The sequence below is a fragment of the Erythrolamprus reginae genome, chromosome 1, assembly GCF_031021105.1.
Source record: "Erythrolamprus reginae isolate rEryReg1 chromosome 1, rEryReg1.hap1, whole genome shotgun sequence".
Classification (NCBI taxonomy): domain Eukaryota; kingdom Metazoa; phylum Chordata; class Lepidosauria; order Squamata; family Dipsadidae; genus Erythrolamprus; species Erythrolamprus reginae.
The window spans coordinates 191,346,825-191,369,565 of record NC_091950.1 but is presented as its reverse complement, the minus strand read 5'-3'; the positions used below and the strand labels follow the sequence as shown (position 1 = coordinate 191,369,565).

The window sequence follows — 22,741 nt, the reverse complement described above, 5'->3', positions numbered from 1 at the left end:
GTCCTCTGGTTTTACAGCAGGCTAAAATGGTTTACTTTGCTATTGTTAAAAACCTGCTACTACATGAAGAAGTGGAAAAGATATGTTAAATAAGATACATTTATTCCTTATTTCCTCAGCTAAGTATCAAATTACTTTCAACCACACTTTTAAAAACCTTTTCCTTTCCTTCTAATTCAAAAGGGGAAGGTTAAGTTAGGAGTTAGGTTCTTTTTATCTAAATAGAATATAATATAATGTTATTATCTTTCTGAAAATTACAATGGGAGAAATGAGCTAATTTTATATCACCCAATTCTTTATTTCAAAGAAAACCCCACTGGAATTTGCTTTCTTGCAGATATGTCCAAGAAAACAAATATTCAATTTCATTTGAATTGCAAAATACAGCATACAAATAAGTATTACAGTATGTTTCTTTTTATTATTTAAAGACAAAACACAGAGTATAGTTAAATACTACAAATAAGATTTTTACCTTATATTAATAAATAGTTGTACCAAAAATAATTAGGCCTTTTTTCTTACATTATTTTGCTTCTTTGTGGAAGCTGTCGCTCTTTCCCTTACCCATAAGAATAATGCCAATGGAAGTAGATTGGGGCTAAATGGAGAGTTGATGTAGTAGCTTGAAGGTGCTGCTACAAAATCAAGCCAAGGAGAAAAAAATTCATTAGACAACCTCAAGCACTCAAAATATGGAAACGATAACTTTTGCAGTCATTTCTTTTTCCATTCATAGGGTTAAGCAGCACTTTTTGTTTTGGTCCCTGTGTCAATACTGGATCAGATTATCAGAAATAACAAAGAACAGTGAACTTAGAATATCATGCTAATGGAAATACTAGACTTAAGGAAAATGTACCTGATTAAAGGTAGACACACTAAAAAAAACCAGAACCCTTTGCATATTATTAGCTCTACCATTTTAGTGGAGTCTCAGACATCAGAGGCCCTTAGACCTTCTTGGCTCCTAAGAGGTCCCTGCTTCAGGCCCAAGAACGCTATCCAGCTACTCTCAGATGCTTTGGCAGTGTTGTTTCATAGGAAAGGGAGAATTGACATCTTGTGCTTTGATTCAAGGAGAAGACTATACCAGGCTTATAATGTGCAAAAGCCTCCAACAGAACCCAAGGCTCCGCCAATGTCATTCCTCCCAGGCGATTTCTACTGCAGGCTCCCCATTGTCACATTCGTCGTCAGTTATTTTAAGAACAATTTTAAACCTTCTCCGTGGAAAGTCAGTGTTCTGTGCAATAAAAAATTAAAACCCATTGCCGAAAAAGCATCAACGGGATTTTCTCTGAAGTGTTCCGATGCCTTTCGATTTCTCTTTGTTTTGTTTGCCGACAGTATGCCGGTGAGATTTCTTTGAATAATTGACTTTCACCCATCCACCTTCGCTGACTTTGCCTTCTTCCTCCTCTTCTTCCGTTTCAGTTTTCAAGGGCATCCCTGGTATTGATTTGTGCTGCTGCGGGTAATGAGGGTGTTTTCTCTCATGCGTCCTTGGCAGATGTTGGTATTGATTGAAGGTTGACTGGGAAGCTCTAGAATATTTCCAAGCATTTCTCAGTGTCCCTGGAGCAGTTGGGTGTCTTACCAAACGCTTTCCAGCTGCGGCCGCCCCTCCAGGAGAGACGCTGCTATGATAGTAATTTCTGTTTCTGGTTTTGGAGCTGCCCCTTTCCGATGGGCTATCCGAAGTCGCACTGGAGCTGCTGCTTCCCTTGGAATTCAGATGTAAAGATGATAAATAGGTTGTCGGCGATGAGCTTCTGGACTGAATGAGTGGGGTAATATGATAGGTAGTGGGCACCGACGTCCGCCTCACAGCAGCCGCGTAAGTGTCTTGATTGTGAAGGTAGGGTAAAAAATGGGTCAGGTTGTTGGGACTGTGGGGACGGGAATGTTGCAGAGAAGGGCTGCTTGTCACATGGTGCCTTTTCAATGCGTTCATCCATTGGCAGTCAATACCTGGAATGAAACAAAAAGTACCATCAGCTTTAATCCTAAAACACAAGAGATATCTGATAAGATCCTGATATTACCCCTTTGATAGCTGTAGCTACTGGAATCATTAATTTGCTCTGGGAGCCATAATGGATTGACTGTTCCTTGCAATCTCCAGCGGAGTGTACTACAGTGGTACCTCTACTTACGAACTTAATTTGTTCCGTGACTGTTGTGGTTGGCTCTGGCCCAGCTCCTGTCCCAGGGAATGGGGAGGTGGATGCAGGGGAAAATTCAACATGTCACAGGCCTGTGTTATTGCTGACAGAATCAGTTCAGAGTTTAGTTTCCTCAGATGAAGAAGAAGATGGGAGTGACTCGGCAGAGGAGGGCTTGGCACACAGCCCAGGCAGTCACTCTCCCTTATTTTCCGTTGATTCAGACGATGACATTTTGGACCCATTCAAGCGCAGAATTATGCATAGAAGAGACCAAATAAGAACATATTACAGGAAATAAGGAAGGCCACCTGTGTTTGGGTGGGGCTCCAGTAATTAGGGCTGCTGCTATAAATAGCAGCATGTGGGTTTGGCCGTTGTGGAAGAATATCTGATGAGAGTTCGTCAGGAATCTTGTGTTGCTGGACTTTGTTGCTTTTTCACGCCTTTGAAACCAAAGCAGAACAACTTCGTTGGAAGAAGAAGGGATGTGAAGTTTCTTCACAGCTGCTAGCTAAGTACTTAATGACTGCTTAAGGGAAATTGTACAGACTACTGTTTTGGGAAGAGTGCTCTTTGCAATACAAAAAGAGTGCTTTGTTTATTTTGAATTTTGTGATAAAGAACATTGTTTTGAATTTTCAAACGTGTGTGTGTCTGAAATTTGTACTCTTGAATTTTCGGGAGGCTCCTATCAGAGAGCCTGGCAGAACACTGACCAGGTTCTTAAGTAGAAAGGTTTGTAAGAAGCAGCATTTTTTCCCATAGGAATCAATGTAAAAGCAAATAATGCGTGCGATTGGGGAAACCTCAGGGAGGGTGGAGGCTGTTTCCTCCCAGGAGATTCCTAGAGAGGCCCCAGGAAGGTTTCTACCTGCCTTTTCCAACCCTGATTCCTCCCAGGAGATTCCTAGAGAAGCCCCACAGAGGCTTCTCCCTGCTTTTTCTGCCCGTTTCCTCCCAGGAGATTCCTAGAGAGGTCCCACAGAGGCTTCTCCCCACCTTTTCCAGCCCTGTTTCCTCCCAGGAGATTCCCAGAGAGGCCCCATGGAGGCTTCTCCCTGCCTTTTCCAGTTACAGTTTTGGAGGCTCCGGTTTGTAAGTGGAAAATGGTTTTTGAGAAGAGGCAAAAAAATCTTGAACACCTGGTTCTTATCTAGAAAAGTTCATAAGTAGAGGCGTTCCTAGGTAGAGGTATCACCAAAGTACCAAGGCTAGAAATGGAGAGATGGTGAGTTCCAGTCCCAGTTTAGGCATCAAGCCACTTGGGTGACTCTGAGTCAGTTACTCTCTCTCTCTCTCTCTCTCTCTCTGAACTAACAAGAACGCAGAGGCAAACCACTTCCAAAAAATCTTGCCAAATACATTCGCAGGGACTTGTCCAAGCAATTGCTGAGAGTCAAGACTGACTGGAAAGCACGCATGTGCGCGTACACACAAAAAACACTGTATGAAAGTGCATCTTCAGGTGTAATGTTTCTACAGTTGAACTCTGTTCTTCAGACAGTGTTATGATGATTTTAATTGCAGAGATTTGCAATGTAACTTTAACCACCTCACTGATTAGATAGAATTCCTGTTAACTGCACATACTCCCAACACAAACCCCCTCCCCCAAGCAAACAGCACATCACAGGTCTTTAGAGCTGACGTCTTTCATCAGTGTCCTTTGGTTCAAAACTGATGATACAGGTGCAATTCAGAAGTACTCCAAGTGGGACACAAGCCATTACAACTTTAATTACGTCTTTAAAACTTACTGAAAATAATAAGGCATAATTAACAGAACGTCTCTTTCTGTATAAATGAGAGCCGGAACGGTTAAGGTGTTATAAACAAGAAGGCTATGATTTCTGGGTCTCTGTTAGGCATGAAAATTGTCTGGGTGACTTTGGACCAGTCCCTCTCTCTCAACCCATCTCACAGGGTTGCTGTTGTGGGGGAAATAGGACGGGGAAGGAATATTAGGTACGTCTCCTGGAGTTGTAAAAAAATGAAAGTGACAAATAAATATAATAAATATTAAAGACTCTCTGCAAAAGCAAGGCTTTAGTTTCTCTCCTGATGAACTGCAGCCCCTTTGGATGAGTGATAGGTGGGGCATAAGATGAAAAGGTTACTGCATTAGACTCCCAAAATTTGGTTGCTACAACTCTATTAGTTGTATTGGTTATTCTTATTTCAAACAGTAAGGAGTGCAGCAGATTGGAAGAAGAGGGTTTTAGGCGCACAACAAAATGCAATTTCAGGAAATTAATAAAAATATACTATAATCCAATTTAAGATCTAAAGTATGGATAAGAGTAAAGTATGGATGATTAAAGACAAAAGAGAGAGAGAGTTTTAGATGTAGGTGTGAATATACCTCAGCCAGGGATTCTAGAAGAACAATGGGCAAATTCGTCTTTTGCTCAAGGCCTGTTCATGGCTATGTGCCGCATGAAAAGATGCTCACTTCAAAAGTCAGCTTGGCCTGGCCCAGGCGTGGGAGAGGAGTACTCGGGAATTATAAGAGGTAAAATGAGTTTCTTAATTATCTATACCTACTGGTTCTTTATCTCCTAACAAAGAGACCCAAATTTTACTTCTACATAGTTTGAGGGAACAAAATTGAGGGGGTCGTTGACCGAATGAGATACCGATCCGGCCATGAAAGATATTGAGAGTTTTGTATGGCTTTTACTAGGTTTTGTAATTATTTTTTAAATTGTTCTTTTAAGTATAGTTTTTATTTGTTGTAAGCTGCCAGGAGTCCTTGAGGAGTTGAGCGGCATATAAATTAGTTTAGTAAGTGTTGTGGTTAGCTCTGGCCCAGCTCCTGCCCCAAGGACTGTGGATGTGGGGGAGACATCCACATGCTGCAGGCCTGTTTTGCCCCCAGTGGAATCTGCTGATGAAGGCTCCTCTGACCAAGAAGACATGAGTGACAGGGAGGAGGAGAGTGGGGCAGACAGCTCAGAAGGAGATCAATTATCTAGCTCCTCCTTGGATTTGGAACAAGAGTTAATGATACAGCCACGCATGCGGAGAGCGATGCATAGGCAACAACAACTGAGAGGTTATTATCAAAGAAAATGAGGCCACCTGTGGTTGGGTGGGGCTGTGGTAATTAGTGAGGCTGCTATAAATAGCAGCCTATGGGTTTGGCCATTGTGGAGGATTATCTGATCTTTGTGTTTCGTGACTGCTTTACTGACTTTGACCTTTTGTGTGCTGATTTTTCCCGGCTTTGAAACTAAACCAGAGCAAAGTGTGTTTCACTTTGTGAAAGAAGAAGGACTGTGAATTGCCTCACAGCTGCAAGCTAAGTATCACAGAACTGATAAGGGATTTGTACAAATTACCAGTTTGTTTGGAGACGAGTGCTCTTTGCTATACCAAAAGAGGGCTTGGTTTAAGTGAATTTTCATTATAAAGAACATTGTTTTGAATTTTCAAAGGTGTGTGTGTCTGAAATTTGTACCTGTGAATTTTTGGGAGGAGTCTACCAGAGAGCCCGACAGAACAGTAAGCAAGCAAGTAAGTAAGTAAGTAAGTAAGTAAGTAAGTAAGTAAGTAAGTAAGTAAGTAAGTAAGTAAATCGGATGGAGATTCCAGGCTAACCTTTTACATTCAGAAATGTAGCTTTCTGATTTAAAGTAGTATTCAACATTAGAGTGAAGTCCTAGGTTTTTACTTAGACCTTCCAGTCCCCACCTAGAGGCTAGTGGGTTACTTTAGAGATCATGGTTTTTCAACCTCAGCAACTTTAAGAAGCATGGACTTCAACTCCCAGAATTCCCCAGCCAGCAACTTAAAGTTGCTGAGGTTCAGAAACGCTGATTTAGAGAGGCCTTTTCCCTCTTAGCAATTCTGGATTTGGGGGATGTGCCGGTTTTTGAAAATGTTTTCTTTGTTCAACATTTGCTCTTTCTCCAAACATTGCCTCAGTTGACTTACTGGAATTGGATCTGCTCCGAGGGTTGCTTTCCACGTTTGGGAGAGATGTCTGTATTTTCAACTGTACTGATTTTACTTCATCCTGCAGTTTCACCTGACTCCATTGCACTTGCTGGATGTGTTTGGTAGATTTGGGAGTGTGGACGTCTGCCTGTCCAAGAGATAAAAACAAGCTCTTTTTCAGAACCCCACAAGAACACAAAGATCAGTTGGATTTTTAATGTGTCTGGTTCTGAAACAGATAGTACAGGTAGTCTCTGACTTACAGCCACAATTGAGCCCAAAATTTATCTTGTTAAGTGAGACATTTGTTAAGTGAGTTTTACAACCTTTCTTGTTATGATTGTTAAGTGAATCACTGCAGTTGATAAGTTAGTAGGGGGGTTGTTAAGTGAATCTGGCTTTCCCACTGACTGTCAGAAAGTCGCAAAAGGAGATCACGTGATCTTGGGACAGAGCAATGGTCAGAATGTGTACTAGTTGCCAAGCATCTGAATTCTGATCACATGATCATGGGGATGCCACAAAGATTGTGTGAAAAATAGCCACAAATCACTTTTACATAGAAACATAGAAGACTGACAGCAGAAAAAGACCTCATGATCCTTCTAGTCTGCCCTTATACTATTTTCTGTATTTTATCTTACAATGGATATATGTTTATCCCAGGCATGTTTAAATCCAGTTACTGTGGATTTATCAACTACGTCTGCTGGAAGTTTGTTCCAAGGATCTACTACTTTTCCAGTAAAATAATATTTTCTCATGTTGCTTTTGATCTTTCCCCCAACTAACTTCAGATTGTGTCCCCTTGTTCTTTTGTTCACTTTCCTATTAAAAACACTTCCCTCCTGAACCTTACTTAACCCTTTAACATATTTAAATGTTTCGATCATGTCCCCCCTTTTCCTTTTGTCCTCCAGACTATACAGATTGAGTTCATTAAGTCTTTCCTGCTGTGTTTTATGCTTAAGACTTTCCACCATTCTTGTAGTCCGTCTTTGGACCCGTTCAATTTTGTCAATATCTTTTTGTAGGTGAGGTCTCCAGAACTGAACACAGTATTCCAAATGTGGTCTCACCAGTGCTCTATATAGTGGGATCATAATCTCCCTCTTCCTGCTTGTTATACCTCTAGCTATGCAGCCAAGCATCCTACTTGCTTTTCCTACCGCCTGACTGCACTGTTCACCCATTTTGAGACTGTTAGAAATCACTACCCCTAAATCCTTCTCTTCTGAAGTTTTTGCTAACACAGAACTGCCAATACAGTGCATTTGTAACTTTGAATGAAGTAAATGAACTGTTGTAAGTTGAAGATTACCTGTAGTATCAGCCAGTGAAGGGCTGCAAAAAAATTTACTACCACACTGTGGGCGTGGCTTGTTTTGTGCATGTGGTTTGTGGGAGTGGCTTGACGAACATGTGAACGGGGAGGCTTAAAAGTCATGTGACTGACTTAAAGGTGGCCAACCTGATGTCACTCATGTCAAGGATTTGGGTTAGGGTTCCTGGCCTCTCCTCACAGAGATACAATTTCCCATCTATTACTATTACTGAACATCCAAAATATACTATTTAATTCTATGTATACATACCATACATGTACATACATATTACACACAGGCACACAAAAATATACATTATCTACTTTATAAACTGTATGTGTATGCACACAAACGCACGCACATACAGCTCTTCTAAAATTATATGCATTCAACCTCATTTACTGTGACAGGAAAAAACATACCCAGAGTTCAGAAGGGAAAAAATTCAAAAAAATTCAAAAATTTTCTACCGGTTCTGCGAACCTGACCGTACCCGTAGGAGCCCATCACTGGTATCAACCCTCCTCCTGAAAAATGTTTGTTTCTTTATACAAGGAACCCAATACAGTAGTCCCTCGATTATCGCGAGGGTTCCGTTCCAGGACCCCTTGCGATAATCGAAATTTCGCGATATAGCGGTGCGGAAGTAAAAACACCATCTGCGCATGCGTGCCACTTTTCCATGGTGTTTTTACTTCCGCACCGCCAGCCCGCTGCCCGCCACTTGTCCGCTGCCCGCCCGCTCACCTCGCCAGCAAGAGGGGAAGACCCATGAAAGATTCCTTGGGCCGCCTAGCAGCTGATCTGCTCGGCAGCGCAGCAGCAGCCTGCGCTGCCGAGCAGATCAGCTGCTAGGCGGCCCAAGGAACCTTCCATGGGTCTTCCCCCTCTTGCTTGTGAGGGCGCTTCAACGTTTCCGGACGGCAAGCTCGGACTCTTTCTTTTTCCCTCAGAGGACGCTTATGACAGGCGGCTGAGGCTTCGAGTGTGTCCCCTTCCACCGCCAAGGTCTCCCAGGAGTCCACACCCCCTTTTAAGGCGCCCGCAGATCAAGCGCTCTAGCCAGGCCCGGGCGCACGCCCCCTCTTCCCGCTTCGGTGGGCCTGCCCGGCGCGGGGGTCTCTTCCCCCTCATGGACACTCTTCGTGCCTGGCTTCCTTCTCTCTCCTCCCTTCCCCCCGCTTTCCTCCGGGCGTGTTGGAGAAGAGGGTCTTCTTCCGCTCTTATTGTCTTGGGTGGGCGGGAGGCAGGAGCTGCAGAAAGGGAAACTTTTTTGTTTTCCTTCGCTCCGCCACCCAAGAGAGCGGAGAGGCAGCGGGGGCGCAAGGAAGAAGAAGCGGTGGTGGCGGCGGCTTCCTTCGGGGGCAACGCCAGCAAGAGGGAAGATGACGCGCGGGCGGCACAGGGGGGGGGAGGCAAAGCTCTGCGGCTCCAGCCACTTTCAGCCAAGCCTCCCCGGCCACGGAGCCAGGGAAGCCGAGCCGGGCGTGGAACATCGGCGCAGGAGGCAGGACACGATCGGGCGACCGGAGCAGCAGCGCCGCCGCCGTCACGCCCGGCTCGGCTTCCCTGGCTGCGTGGCCGGGGAGGCTTGGCTGAAAGTGGCTGGAGCCGCAGAGCTTTGCCTCCCCCCCCCTGTGCCGCCCGCGCGTCATCTTCCCTCTTGCTGGCGTTGCCCCCGAAGGAAGCCGCCGCCACCACCGCTTCTTCTTCCTTGCGCCCCCGCTGCCTCTCCGCTCTCTTGGGTGGCGGAGCGAAGGAAAACAAAAAGTTTCCCTTTCTGCAGCTCCTGCCTCCCGCCCACCCAAGACAATAAGAGCGGAAGAAGACCCTCTTCTCCAACACGCCCGGAGGAAAGCGGGGGGAAGGGAGGAGAGGTCTTCCCCCTCTTGCTGGCGTGCGTGGGCGGTGGGGAAGACCCATGGGAGATTCCTTGGGCCGCCTAGCAGCTGAGGGTCTTCCCCACCGCCCACGCACGCCAGCAAGAGGGACACTCTTCGTGCCTGGCTTCCTTCTCTCTCCTCCCTTCCCCCCGCTTTCCTCGGGGCGTGTTGGAGAAGAGGGTCTTCTTCCGCTCTTATTGTCTTGGGTGGGCGGGAGGCAGGAGCTGCAGAAAGGGAAACTTTTTGTTTTCCTTCGCTCCGCCACCCAAGAGAGCGGAGAGGCAGCGGGGGCGCAAGGAAGAAGAAGCGGTGGTGGCGGCGGCTTCCTTCGGGGGCAACGCCAGCAAGAGGGAAGATGACGCGCGGGCGGCACAGGGGGGGGGGGAGGCAAAGCTCTGCGGCTCCAGCCACTTTCAGCCAAGCCTCCCCGGCCACGGAGCCAGGGAAGCCGAGCCGGGCGTGGAACATCGGCGCAGGAGGCAGGACACGATCGGGCGACCGGAGCAGCAGCGCCGCCGCCGTCACGCCCGGCTCGGCTTCCCTGGCTGCGTGGCCGGGGAGGCTTGGCTGAAAGTGGCTGGAGCCGCAGAGCTTTGCCTCCCCCCCCCCCCTGTGCCGCCCGCGCGTCATCTTCCCTCTTGCTGGCGTTGCCCCCGAAGGAAGCCGCCGCCACCACCGCTTCTTCTTCCTTGCGCCCCCGCTGCCTCTCCGCTCTCTTGGGTGGCGGAGCGAAGGAAAACAAAAAGTTTCCCTTTCTGCAGCTCCTGCCTCCCGCCCACCCAAGACAATAAGAGCGGAAGAAGACCCTCTTCTCCAACACGCCCGGAGGAAAGCGGGGGGAAGGGAGGAGAGGTCTTCCCCCTCTTGCTGGCGTGCGTGGGCGGTGGGGAAGACCCATGGGAGATTCCTTGGGCCGCCTAGCAGCTGAGGGTCTTCCCCACCGCCCACGCACGCCAGCAAGAGGGACACTCTTCGTGCCTGGCTTCCTTCTCTCTCCTCCCTTCCCCCCGCTTTCCTCGGGGCGTGTTGGAGAAGAGGGTCTTCTTCCGCTCTTATTGTCTTGGGTGGGCGGGAGGCAGGAGCTGCAGAAAGGGAAACTTTTTGTTTTCCTTCGCTCCGCCACCCAAGAGAGCGGAGAGGCAGCGGGGGCGCAAGGAAGAAGAAGCGGTGGTGGCGGCGGCTTCCTTCGGGGGCAACGCCAGCAAGAGGGAAGATGACGCGCGGGCGGCACAGGGGGGGGGGAGGCAAAGCTCTGCGGCTCCAGCCACTTTCAGCCAAGCCTCCCCGGCCACGGAGCCAGGGAAGCCGAGCCGGGCGTGGAACATCGGCGCAGGAGGCAGGACACGATCGGGCGACCGGAGCAGCAGCGCCGCCGCCGTCACGCCCGGCTCGGCTTCCCTGGCTGCGTGGCCGGGGAGGCTTGGCTGAAAGTGGCTGGAGCCGCAGAGCTTTGCCTCCCCCCCCCCCTGTGCCGCCCGCGCGTCATCTTCCCTCTTGCTGGCGTTGCCCCCGAAGGAAGCCGCCGCCACCACCGCTTCTTCTTCCTTGCGCCCCCGCTGCCTCTCCGCTCTCTTGGGTGGCGGAGCGAAGGAAAACAAAAAGTTTCCCTTTCTGCAGCTCCTGCCTCCCGCCCACCCAAGACAATAAGAGCGGAAGAAGACCCTCTTCTCCAACACGCCCGGAGGAAAGCGGGGGGAAGGGAGGAGAGGTCTTCCCCCTCTTGCTGGCGTGCGTGGGCGGTGGGGAAGACCCATGGGAGATTCCTTGGGCCGCCTAGCAGCTGAGGGTCTTCCCCACCGCCCACGCACGCCAGCAAGAGGGACACTCTTCGTGCCTGGCTTCCTTCTCTCTCCTCCCTTCCCCCCGCTTTCCTCCGGGCGTGTTGGAGAAGAGGGTCTTCTTCCGCTCTTATTGTCTTGGGTGGGCGGGAGGCAGGAGCTGCAGAAAGGGAAACTTTTTGTTTTCCTTCGCTCCGCCACCCAAGAGAGCGGAGAGGCAGCGGGGGCGCAAGGAAGAAGAAGCGGTGGTGGCGGCGGCTTCCTTGGGGGCAACGCCAGCAAGAGGGTCTTCCCCCTCTTGCTGGCGTGCGTGGGCGGTGGGGAAGACCCATGGGAGATTCCTTGGGCCGCCTAGCAGCTGAGGGTCTTCCCCACCGCCCACGCACGCCAGCAAGAGGGCGAAGACCCTCTTGCTGGCGTTGCCCCCGAAGGAAGCCGCCGCCGCCACGCCCGGCTCGGCTTCCCTGGCTCCTTGGCCGGGTGGGCTCGGCCGAAAGGGGCTGGAACTGCAGAGCCGAAGGGTGGCCTTTTTGTCTGGGAGGGAAGATGACGCGCGGGCGGCACAGGGGGGGGGGGGAGGCAAAGCTCTGCGGCTCCAGCCACTTTCAGCCAAGCCTCCCCGGCCACGGAGCCAGGGAAGCCGAGCCGGGCGTGGAACATCGGCGCAGGAGGCAGGACACGATCGGGCGACCGGAGCAGCAGCGCCGCCGCCGTCACGCCCGGCTCGGCTTCCCTGGCTGCTTGGCGGGGGGGGGGGGAGGCTTGGCCGAAAGGGGCTGTACCCGCAGAGCTTTGCCTCCCACCCCTCGCCCCTGTGCTGCCGGCGCGTCATCTTCCCTCCCAGACTCCCCCGGCAAAGTGACGTGGAGGAATGGAAAGCTGAAACCGGGCGGTTTGAGTTTCCCATTCCTTCAAGTCACTTCGCCGCTGCTCTCCTGGCTAAACTGTGTGGCAGGAGACAGGCTTTGAGTTTTTGGCTGGGGGGGAGAAGTAGAACCTTCCTAACTCCCCCCCCCCACCAGCCAGAAGGAGCGGCGAAGTGACGTGGAGGAATGGAAAGCTGAAACTGGGCGGTTTGAGTTTCCCATTCCTCCAAGTCACTTTGCCGCTCCTCTCCTGGCTAAACCGGCGGCAGGAGACAGGGTTGGGGGGGGGGTACTGGGAAGCCCCCCAGGCCGACTGCCACCTTTTCAAACAGCCGCGCCCTTCCCAGCTGAGTCCTGAAGCCAAGCGCCTTTGGAACTTCTGCGCTTGGCTTCAGGACTCAGCTGGGAAGCGGCACGGGTGTTTTAAAAGGTCTCCCCCGGCATGGGGGGCTTCCTAGCACCCCCCCAAACCCGGGTTGGGGGTTCGGGGGGGTGCTAGGAAGCCTCCCATGCCGGCGGGAAGACCCAGGGAAGGTTCCTTTGGCCGCCTAGCAGCTGATCTGCCCGGCGGTAATGCAAACTCCACCATCTACGCATGCGTGCAGATGGTGGTGTTACTTCCGGGTAGAAAACTCGCGATATAGCGTTTCGCGAAGCTCGAGATCGCGAAACTCGAGGGATCACTGTAACAATTTTTTTTTCCTTTGCGCCCTTCCACCTCAGCCTTGATGGACGTTCTTTTAACTATTGGGTTTTAATAGAATCATTTAGTAGTTATGGCACTTCGAGTCTACGGAGAGGGGCGGCATACATTTAAATATATCAAAGGGTTAAATAAGGTCCAGGAGGGAAGTGTTTTTAATAGGAAAGTGAACACAAGAACAAGGGGACACAATCTGAAGTTAGTTGGGGGAAAGACCAAAAGCAACATGAGAAAATATTATTTTACTGAAAGAGTAGTTGATCCTTGGAACAAACTTCCAGCAGACGTGGTAGATAAATCCACAGTAACTGAATTTAAACATGCCTGGGATAAACATATATCCATCCTAAGATAAAATACAGAAAATAGTATAAGGGCAGACTAGATGGACCATGAGGTCTTTTTCTGCCGTCAGACTTCTATGTTTCTATGTAATAAATAATAATAATAATAATAATAATAATAATAATAATAATAATAATAATAATGATAATAATGTCAGTAATGTTTTCTGCGAGAGGAAGAAGTCACTAAGGATTTCTGGTTGCTGGGCTCTGCTTGTGGCAATGTCCCTTTAAACTTGCTGTCAGTCTCTAATTCCTATCAGGAGACTGCAGTCTGAAAGGAGCCCGGGGTTTTCCCAGTTCACAGACAGCAGCTTTTCTCCACTTCTGATGCACGCAAGGCCTGAATTTCTCTGTCAGCCTCCCTCACTGCTTGAATCCTTGTGACAGATAGAGCTGAGATTTCAATGATTAACCTCAGTGTGAAGTATCCCATTGGTCTTTATGAAACATCACTCTTTTTTTGTAAATATCCAAAACCCTACTCATACAAAGACTAACCCCCTCCCTGTTATATATTGCTAAATTGGTTCCATTTTTTTAAAAAAATATATTTTCCTTCTTTCCCCTTCTCTTCGCCTGTTGTATCCCTGGTCTGCTAATTAGTGATGTGTCAGAAAGATAAGAAAGGTGATCCCTTCAATGAATGTTACCTACCCCAACTGTTACTCAAAGGAAAAAAGAGAAAATAAACTTTTTAAAACTTACCTGATCAGGTTTTCCCAGGGAGCAGTCTGAACGCGGTTTATGGCATTCAGGTTTATAGGGAATTGATCATTTAAAAGTAATTAGACCTTTACAAAAGTGAGCCCTAAAATTTAGAAATGCAGGTTTCTCATTGTGCAATCAGTTTGGCGGAATGAGTGATTTGCTTTTATTTTTCTTCAAACACTAACCTCATACGTCACTATGCACTCGACGGTCTGATCTGTTCCTATACCCACAATCCACTTCTCCATCACAAATGGAGGCTGCAAGAAAAACAACAACAACACAACATCTATAGGTATCCTTTGCCTTGCTCCTCCCACATTGGAGGGGCTGTTGTTTTATTTACCTGAGGACTTTTACATGTCTGACCTTTGTTAAAACATATACATTTTAAATATATACATTTAAAAAGTGGAAAATTCTACAAAGGTTATGATCTAATTTATCATCGCTGTTCAGCTGTAATTTTAGCATATAAAAGAAATGGGCTCTAATTTTCTGATTGAATCTAAATTTGGCCAAGCAGAATCCGCTCCCAATTCCTCATTCTGAAGAGTTATGAATATTCAGAAGGGAAATTCTACTAATTAGGAAAGCTTTGCATGCTTCAAAAATGATCTGGAGGAGATGGTTCCCAAACATGGCAAGAGAACAAGCGTTTCACCTCTTTGAAGCAGCCATATATATATATTTTTTTTAAAAAAGAAGAATCAACTCTGGCCATATCCTACAGAAGTCTTTTTTAAAAAAGATGTAGCTGCTTTAAAGGGATGCTGTGCTCATATCCCAGTATATGAAACATGTCTTGCAGTTCATTTTTGAGGGTGTGTCAGGTACTCCTGACCATCCTATTCTTTAGGATGTGTCAGGTATCCTTGCTTTGGCTTTAGATCATAGATCTCTCTCAGCATCACTGCAGTACACCACGAAAACCTATGGACAGGATCAGACAAAGCTGGAATGGGGAACCTTTTAATTCTAGAGCAGGGGTGTCAAACTCACGTTGTCACAGAGTCATCGCAGCTTTTTCTCCCTTCGCTAAACCAAGCATGGGTAACCAGCGTGTGACACATCCAGCCCGCAGTCAGACACCCCTATTTGCGGCCCTATTTGGACAGGGAGTCATTGCTCACAGTCACTCGTGCTCTCGAGGTTCTATTACTGCAACACTCTCTACATGGGGCTACCTTTGAAAAGTGTTGGGAAACTTCAGATCATGCAGAACGCAGCTGCGAGAGCCTTCGTGGGGCTTCCAAGATTCGCCCACGTTTCTTCAACGCTCCGTGGCTTGCATTGGCTGCCGATCAGTTTCCGGTCACAATTCAAAATGTTGGTCATGACCTTTAAAGCCCTACATGGCAATGGACCAGATTACCTCCAGAACCATCTGCTACTGCACGAATCCCAGCGACCGATAAGGTCCCACAGAGTTGGCCTTCTCCGGGTCCTGTCGACTAAACAATGTCGTTTGGCGGGCCCCAGGGGAAGAGTCTTCTCTGTGGCGGCCCCGGCCCTCTGGAATCAACTCCCCCCGGAGATTAGAACTGCCCCCACCCTCCCTGTCTTTCGTAAACTACTCAAGACTCATTTATACCGCCAGGCATGGGGGAGTTGAGATAGCTCTTCCCCCTAGGCCATTACAAGTTATGCATGGTATGTTTGTGTGTATGTTTGGTTTTATAATAGGGGTTTTTAGTTGTTTTTTATTATTGGATTGTACATGTTGTGTTTATTATTGTTGTTAGCCGCCCCGAGTCTACGGAGAGGGGCGGTATACAAATCCAATAAATTATTATTATTAATTATTATTATTCTCAAGGAGTAATTATCCTTAAAGGAATCCTGTTGGAACCAAACGGTGCCCAGACCTGAAGCAAGTAATCTATGCAGTGGGAACCTGAAATCAATAGGAACTCTGAAGATAATTTTGAATGGCTTGGTTGCTCATCCTTAATCCTGGAGACACGTTTGATAAATACAGTGTCACTCTCTCTCATATACGCAGCCACACTCCTGAATTTACATGAATGTGGACATACACAATGCCCTTGTCTCAAAGCGATGTAAGCAGCAGTGGGCTGCTGCATGGCGGTCTGGTACACAGGTCCAGTTGGAAAAAAGGAGATGCGCAAACGCATGCACCCCTGTAAGATTCAGCTTCTGCACATGCACAGGAAGCGAAATCTCATGCGAGGATGTTTGTGTGTGCGAGGTTTTGCCCGTGCCGTATGTTCACCATCACTGACCTAAGCCATACTCAGGCTCCAAGGTGTCTGGGTCACCAAACAATCCCCATTGGCTGACCTATTATCATCTATGCCAGTGTTTCCCAACCTTGGCAACTTGAAGATATTTGGACTTCAACTCCCAGAATTCCCCAGCCAGCGAATGCTGGCTGTGGAATTCTGGGAGTTGAAGTCCAAATATCTTCAAGTTGTCAAGGTTGGGAAACACTGAGCTATGCCAATTCATGAACCCTTATATATTGACACAGATATGTCAGGAAGATTGTGACAAGTTTTGAATCCCTACATACCTGATGTCATAAAAATCATGACACTTCCTGATGATTCCAGATAATACGAAGGCCTGGGTCAGGTATAACTTGCATGTAAGATAGCCTGTGTCATTTAGGGGAAACATTTGGATTTTCAGGTACAATTTTTAGGAGGGAATGCGGAGCTGCAGTGGGGGTCTCAATGAAAAACCAGGAGAGACCCAGTGTATGAATACAGTTTATCTCATATCTAGAACCTAGCCGGGATTTATTGGGAAAAAATTGTATTATAATTAGCTGAATAACTAAATGCTATTCCAACTAGAACCACACAACATTCTTCTTACCTTCTAAAAACAAAATATTGGGATAGAGTGTGAAATATTTTCTTGGTAGCTTCATCAAATTGGTTACAGTGTGTGTGTGTGTGTTGTATATGGCCCTTGTAATTTGTACATTTTTTTCTGGGGCTAATTTTTGTAAGATATTTTCCTCTGTTATAACTTACAGCTAATAACTGATGGAATTTTTCTGAAGCCACAGTTTCCTTCAGGAACTAGGATTTTAATCTGAGGGACATTTATCATTAACATTTTATTTTATTTTAAAAGCTACACTGTTTTATAATGGCATTCATATTAAAATTATGGCTGTAACTGCCTTTTATTTAAGCTGACTGATTTTAATTTTAAAAAATAAACAAATTGTCCAATCAAATTACATATGAATAATTAGCTTCTTCCGTTGCAGTCACATCAACCATCACCAGAGAACATACAGCCAAATTCTACTTTCCTACTCCACAGGCTTGGCAGATATGTATCTCTATGGTCACCGGCTTCCAGAACATTCCAGTAACGGCACAATTCAGCTACTTCCCTTTTAGAGACCACCTTGGTTAGCCACCATTCCCAAATATCACAGTAATAAATCGTATTTCTTTTTTTGATCAGTAAGTGCATTTATGATCAAATTTCTTGCACATGAAAACAAAAGTTCTCAGTGTGAAACTGATTAAGGTCTAGTCAGGCAGCAGCGCCAGCTGGCCAGAGGGTTCTAATGAACTAATTAAGGCCACAGTGCTGAGCTTGTGGTTAGCACTTTTTAGGGATGTGCTGCGCTGCAGAGAAAAGCAACTCGGGAAGAGATCGCTTGTTTGGGCAACCTCTCAGCTCTGTGAGGGAGCAACAAAAGGAGAAAAATTGGCTGGATGCCAGACACTGTGCTAGAGAACTTTATAAGATGGCCACAACCAGTGATTTTCACAGTCTGTCTGTCTGTCTCTGTCTCTCTGTGACATGTATTCACTTAGAGGCCATTTCATTTAACGATCAAGTTGTTGGAGCAGAATGAGGTTACTAAACAAGGAGAGTGTTGTAGATACTCTTGATCAGTTGGAGGATGATGAAGATATTGAGGATTCAGATTCAGATAGTGTTTATGAAGTAGTGGGGGGGCCAGGGTTACAGGTAGTAGAACAGGTGGGAGGCCAGCCACAGGATGGGGCTATGAGTTCAGGATCTAGTGAGGGAGAATCAGATGCGTGCTGGGTTAATCCTAAATTCAGAAGGATTCAGAAAGGTAGAGAGCAAAGGTCTGGAAGAAGATATTAAGGAGAGGAATGGGTTAAATATTGTAGTGAGGTATTTGGCACGTCAGCGGGCTAGTGGAGAAGAAGGGTGGAGTTTCAACGTTGCTGAAAAGAAATATGGAGGTGTTTTCCCCACACTAAAGTAAGCCAAATATTTTGTATTGTATTTAGTCAGTGCTGCTGTCTTTTTTAAAGCTATGTAGTTAGGAAATAAATCTTATCTAAGTGAAGCAGGAAAAGGAATGTGAGAAATGCGGCTAAGAGAGAGATAACGGACCGAGTGATGTCTGGAATGTGTTGAAAATACAGGAGAGCAGAGAAATAAATGGAGTTGCTTTATTCATGAAATGATGCATTTAATGAGTTATTTGTAATTACTAAACTTCTACCAGAAACCAGAACAGAGAGAATGTTGGGATCACACAGAAGAATGAAATCCAGTCTGTGCATATTAATCTAATACAGCAGTCCCCAACCTTTGTGACTTGGTGGCCCGGCTGGGGGAAGGGAGAGGAGAAGTGGGCCGCGCATGCATGCAACACCTGCATAAGCAGCATGTTGGCCCGCACATGTGCGATTGCTTGCAGGCCCACCCGCAAAAAATGAGCTGCGCACATGATCATTCCAGCCAGCTGTTTGCATGTCCAATTCCAAATAGGCCTTGGCTCGCTTGGTAGTGGGCCATGGCCCAGATGTTGGGGAACCCTGATCTAATTCACATCTATTGCTGATCCAGGGGCAGGTTGCTCTTACCTGAATACCAGTGTGCTGCACACGCATCATGACGATTTGCATGCTCAGGAAGTTAAAAAAATGCTGCAATATCACAAGGGAATGTACATTCGATTTTGGTGGTTTTTTACTTCTATGCATGTATGGAAGCATAAAATTGCTGAAATAACATGCACATGCGCACACCATCACAAGATTTTGCTTCTATGCAAAATAAAGCAATTTTTAAAAAAAAAAATATAGTGCCATGTGACATCCACACTGGTGAAGACTGCACTGGAGCCATTGCACACAAATTGCGCAATCTGCAGGCTGCTACTGGAACAGTTCCAGGCGTACCAGTAGCAACCCACCCCTGCACTGATCTCAGATTCATACCGCTTCAGTTTCTGGGGTTTGCAATAAGAGTTTTCTCCAAGGACAAGGCACTGAATGTTGCATAGCTCTGCTTCTCCAGGTGATCAATTTTAAAATGTTAAAATGTATTCATGGATCAATCTCAGACTCGAGGTTGAAGTCAATAGTTCAAAACTTTGTATTTTCTCCGAGACCGCCTTCTGCTGCACGAATCCCAGCGACCGATGAGGTCCCACAGAGTGGGCCTTCTCCGGGTCCCGTCAACTAAACAATGTTGGTTGGCGGGCCCCGGGGGAAGAGCCTTCTCTGTGGCGGCCCCGACTCTCTGGAACCAGCTCCCCACAGAGATTAGAACTGCCCCTACCCTCCTTGCCTTTCATAAACTCCTCAGAACCCACCTTTGTCGTCAGGCATGGGGGAACTGAGATATCTCCCCCGGGCCTATACAATTTATGTATGGTATGTATGTCTGCTTAATAATGGGTTTTTTAAAAATATTTTAAATTATAAATTATTAGATTTGTTATGAACTGTTTTATTGTGTTGTGAGCCACCCCGTGTCTACGGAGAGGGGCGGCATACAAATCTAATTAATAAATAATAATAATAATAATAATAATAATAATAATAATAATAATAATTTTCGGTGTATTGGACTCCCTGAAGAATGTACTTTAAAGCAGGGATCCCCCAACCCCTGGTCTGTGGACCGAAACCAGTCGACAGAATGCCAGCATCAAGTCCGCACAAACAAGCAAAGACCCATCCACAGGATGCATGCAGCATGCGAATCCACGCCCTCTGCAAAAACCTCTCTCGACAGAATCAGTCCTAGAAAGTCCAGTTTTCTCTTGAAAAGGCACTTTTGAGACCTGGATGACTGAGAATCTCCATAAACATTACCATATCTAAAAACTTACCTTTGTCATTTTTAAAATCTCGACATCAGGTAGATTAGTGTTAAAAGTCACATCTTTTATATATGTTATTGCAATTTCATCTCCATCCATTTCCATGTACATTTTCCACTTGCAATCCTAGTTTTGGAAAGAAAATATAAAATTATTATTATTATTATTATTATTATTATTATTATTAATATTATTTATTAGATTTGTATGCCGCCCCTCTCCGAAGACTCGGGGCAGCTCACAACAGTAATAGAAACAATATAACAGTGAAACAAATCTAATATTAAAATAAAACATATCTAAAACCCCAACAATTTATAACCATACAACACATACATACCAAACATAAAATATAAAAGCCTGGGGGAGTTGTCTCAGTTCCCCCATGCCTGGCGATAAAGGTGGGTCTTGAGTAATTTGCGAAAGACAGGGGGGTGGGGGCCGTTCTAATCTCTGGGGGGAGTTGATTCCAGAGGGCCGGGGCCGCCACAGAGAAGGCTCTTCCCCTGGGGCCTGCCAAACGAAATTGTTTGGTCAACTGGACCCGGAGAAGGCCTACTCTGTGGGACCTTATTGGCTGCTGGGATTCGTGCGGTAGAAGGGGGTTCCGGATGTATTCTGGTCCAATGCCATGTAGGGCTTTAAAGGTCATTACCAACACTTTGAATTCTGCTATAAATAGAAAGGTTCTCCTGCCTCTACAGCCACCACCCCTATACTAGTAATTATGTATGTTTTGAACTTTGATGATGATGAAACAATAAAAAAACAAATGTTGTTTGAGTCATATGTGAAGAAGCAATTTACTTTGCTAATTCGATGTATGTTTTAAGCTGAATTATTGTTGGCTGAGTAGCACAAATGACTACAACACCAATTCCCAAGTGTGTTTCTCTTCCAATGAAAGATACAAAACCCGAAATGCTATCAGGTCTGGGAGTCCCAGTGGACTGGTAACATCCCAAGATACTCCATTATTGTAGTTAACATTCACTCTCTTCTTTTTAATATTTTAAAAATCGTTATTTTTTAAATTTTATTACTTGTTCTGTGTCACCCTTAGTAGGGGTTTTTTTGTGAGGTAGAAGGCTATACAAATTTGATGCATAAATAACTGAGGGTTAAATTTGGACTCTCTTCTAATATCCCGGTGCTGTGGGGCAGGAAGAAAAATGGAAGAAGCAAGTCTCTGAAAAATAAATTTTAAGCACCAAATTAAAATCTTTATACTCGAAATGTGCAAGAACAATCTAGGTCTGGGTAGTTCTAAAATAATCAGTATTCAATTACTTTTTTGCATACTATTATTATTATTTATTGGATTTGTATGCCACCCCTCTCCGCAGACGCGGGGCGGCTAACAACAGTGGTAAAACAACATGAACAATCCAATTAATAAAAACAACTAAAAAACCCTTATTATAAAAAACCAAACATACACACAAACATACCATGCATAACTTGTAATAGCCTAGGGGGAAAGGATAACTTAACTCCCCCATGCCTGGGGACATATATATTACTCTTTTTTGCATACATATATTCAATGAAACAGTGGAGGTGATGTGCCAGTGCCTGGAGGCTGTCGGTTTGGATGGGTGTCAACAGACTCAAGCTCAATCCCGACAAGATGGAGTGGCTGTGGGTTTTGCCTCTGAGGGACAATTCCATTTGTCGTTCCATCAACCTGGGGGGGGGGGACTTTTGACCTGCTCAGAGAGGGTCTGCAACTTGGGAGTCCTTGACCCACAGCTGAGGCTAGAATAACATCACTCGGCTGTGGTGAGGGGACATATGCACAGGTCTGCCTGGTGCATCAGTTGCGGCCCTGTCTGGACAGGGAGTCTCTTCTTAGAGTCACTCACGCCCTCATCACCTTGTGGCTTGATTACTGCAATGCTCTCTACATGGGGCTACCTTTAAAGAAGGTTCAGAGACGCAGCTAGTCCAAAATGCAGCCGCATGAGCAATTATGGGCCTACCAAGGTATACCCATGTATCACCATCACTCTGTGAACTGCATTGGCTACCGATAGGTCTCCAAACACAATTTAAAGTGTAGGTTATTACCTATATAGCCCTACATGGCTTAGGATCAGACTACTTACAGGACCATCTCCTGCCTCATGTATCCCAACAGCTGGTGGCAGCTCTGGTTCTTTGGAACCAATTCCCCCCAGAGATTCGCACTGCCCCCACCCTCCCAGCCTTTTGAAAGGCTTTAAAAACACACCTTTACCCTCAGGCCTGAGGCCTTTGAGTGCTGACACTCTGCTCAGGCCGAATGGTATAACTGTGATGGGATGAAGTCAGTCAAATGGTTTAAAATGTTTTGAGATTTTTAAGATTAGGTTTTAAATGTCTGGATTTTCAAACGTAGCTTTTACGTTTGGAGTTTATAACTGTCTATTTTGTATTCTTTTTATGCCCTAAGCTGTCCTGAGTCGCCTGGAGAAGGGCGGCCTAGAAATCCATATAAAGCAAAACAAAGCAAAACAACAACAACAACAAAATTACTTTCACTTTTAAGGTAAGCCATGTTATATAAAGTGCCAAAAGAAGAAGAAGAAAAGAATAGGAAGAGGCAAGCCAAAGAAATGAAGGTTTAGGATAAGATTGGAAAAGCAAATATAGAGAAATAGTCCTCATCAAATGACCACAATTGGAATAAAAATCTTGTCATAAATTGTGTGGTTCTAAGTTGAGACACTCATATGATCGCTTTTCTATTTATTTATTTATTTTAGATTTTTCATGGTTGTTAAACAAATCATTGTAGTTAAGAAAATGCCACGGTCAATAAGCAATGCTATTCTTTAAACGGGCATTTTTTAAGAACTTGTTCCTTCTTTGCTCCCCACGTTTTGAAAGTGCTCCGGTTCCCACTGCATTCAAGATACTGTTACGTTTCTTCTCCCACTCAGTTCCAA

General features: G+C 46.0%; 1 protein-coding gene across 1 annotated transcript in view; it reads right to left on the bottom strand.

The window, feature by feature from the left end:
* Window positions 1-404: 404 nt before the first annotated feature.
* MAP3K20 (mitogen-activated protein kinase kinase kinase 20) overlaps window positions 405-22,741 on the bottom strand; it is a 128,829-nt gene continuing 106,492 nt past the window's right edge. Inside the window, exons 17-20 of the mRNA XM_070731768.1 lie at window positions 19,821-19,937; window positions 13,909-13,983; window positions 6,111-6,261; window positions 405-1,977 (exon numbers count right to left, since the gene is read on the bottom strand). Coding sequence (XP_070587869.1) covers window positions 1,289-1,977; window positions 6,111-6,261; window positions 13,909-13,983; window positions 19,821-19,937 — 1,032 coding nt within the window. The 3' untranslated portion in view covers window positions 405-1,288. The remainder of the gene's footprint in view (window positions 1,978-6,110; window positions 6,262-13,908; window positions 13,984-19,820; window positions 19,938-22,741) is intronic.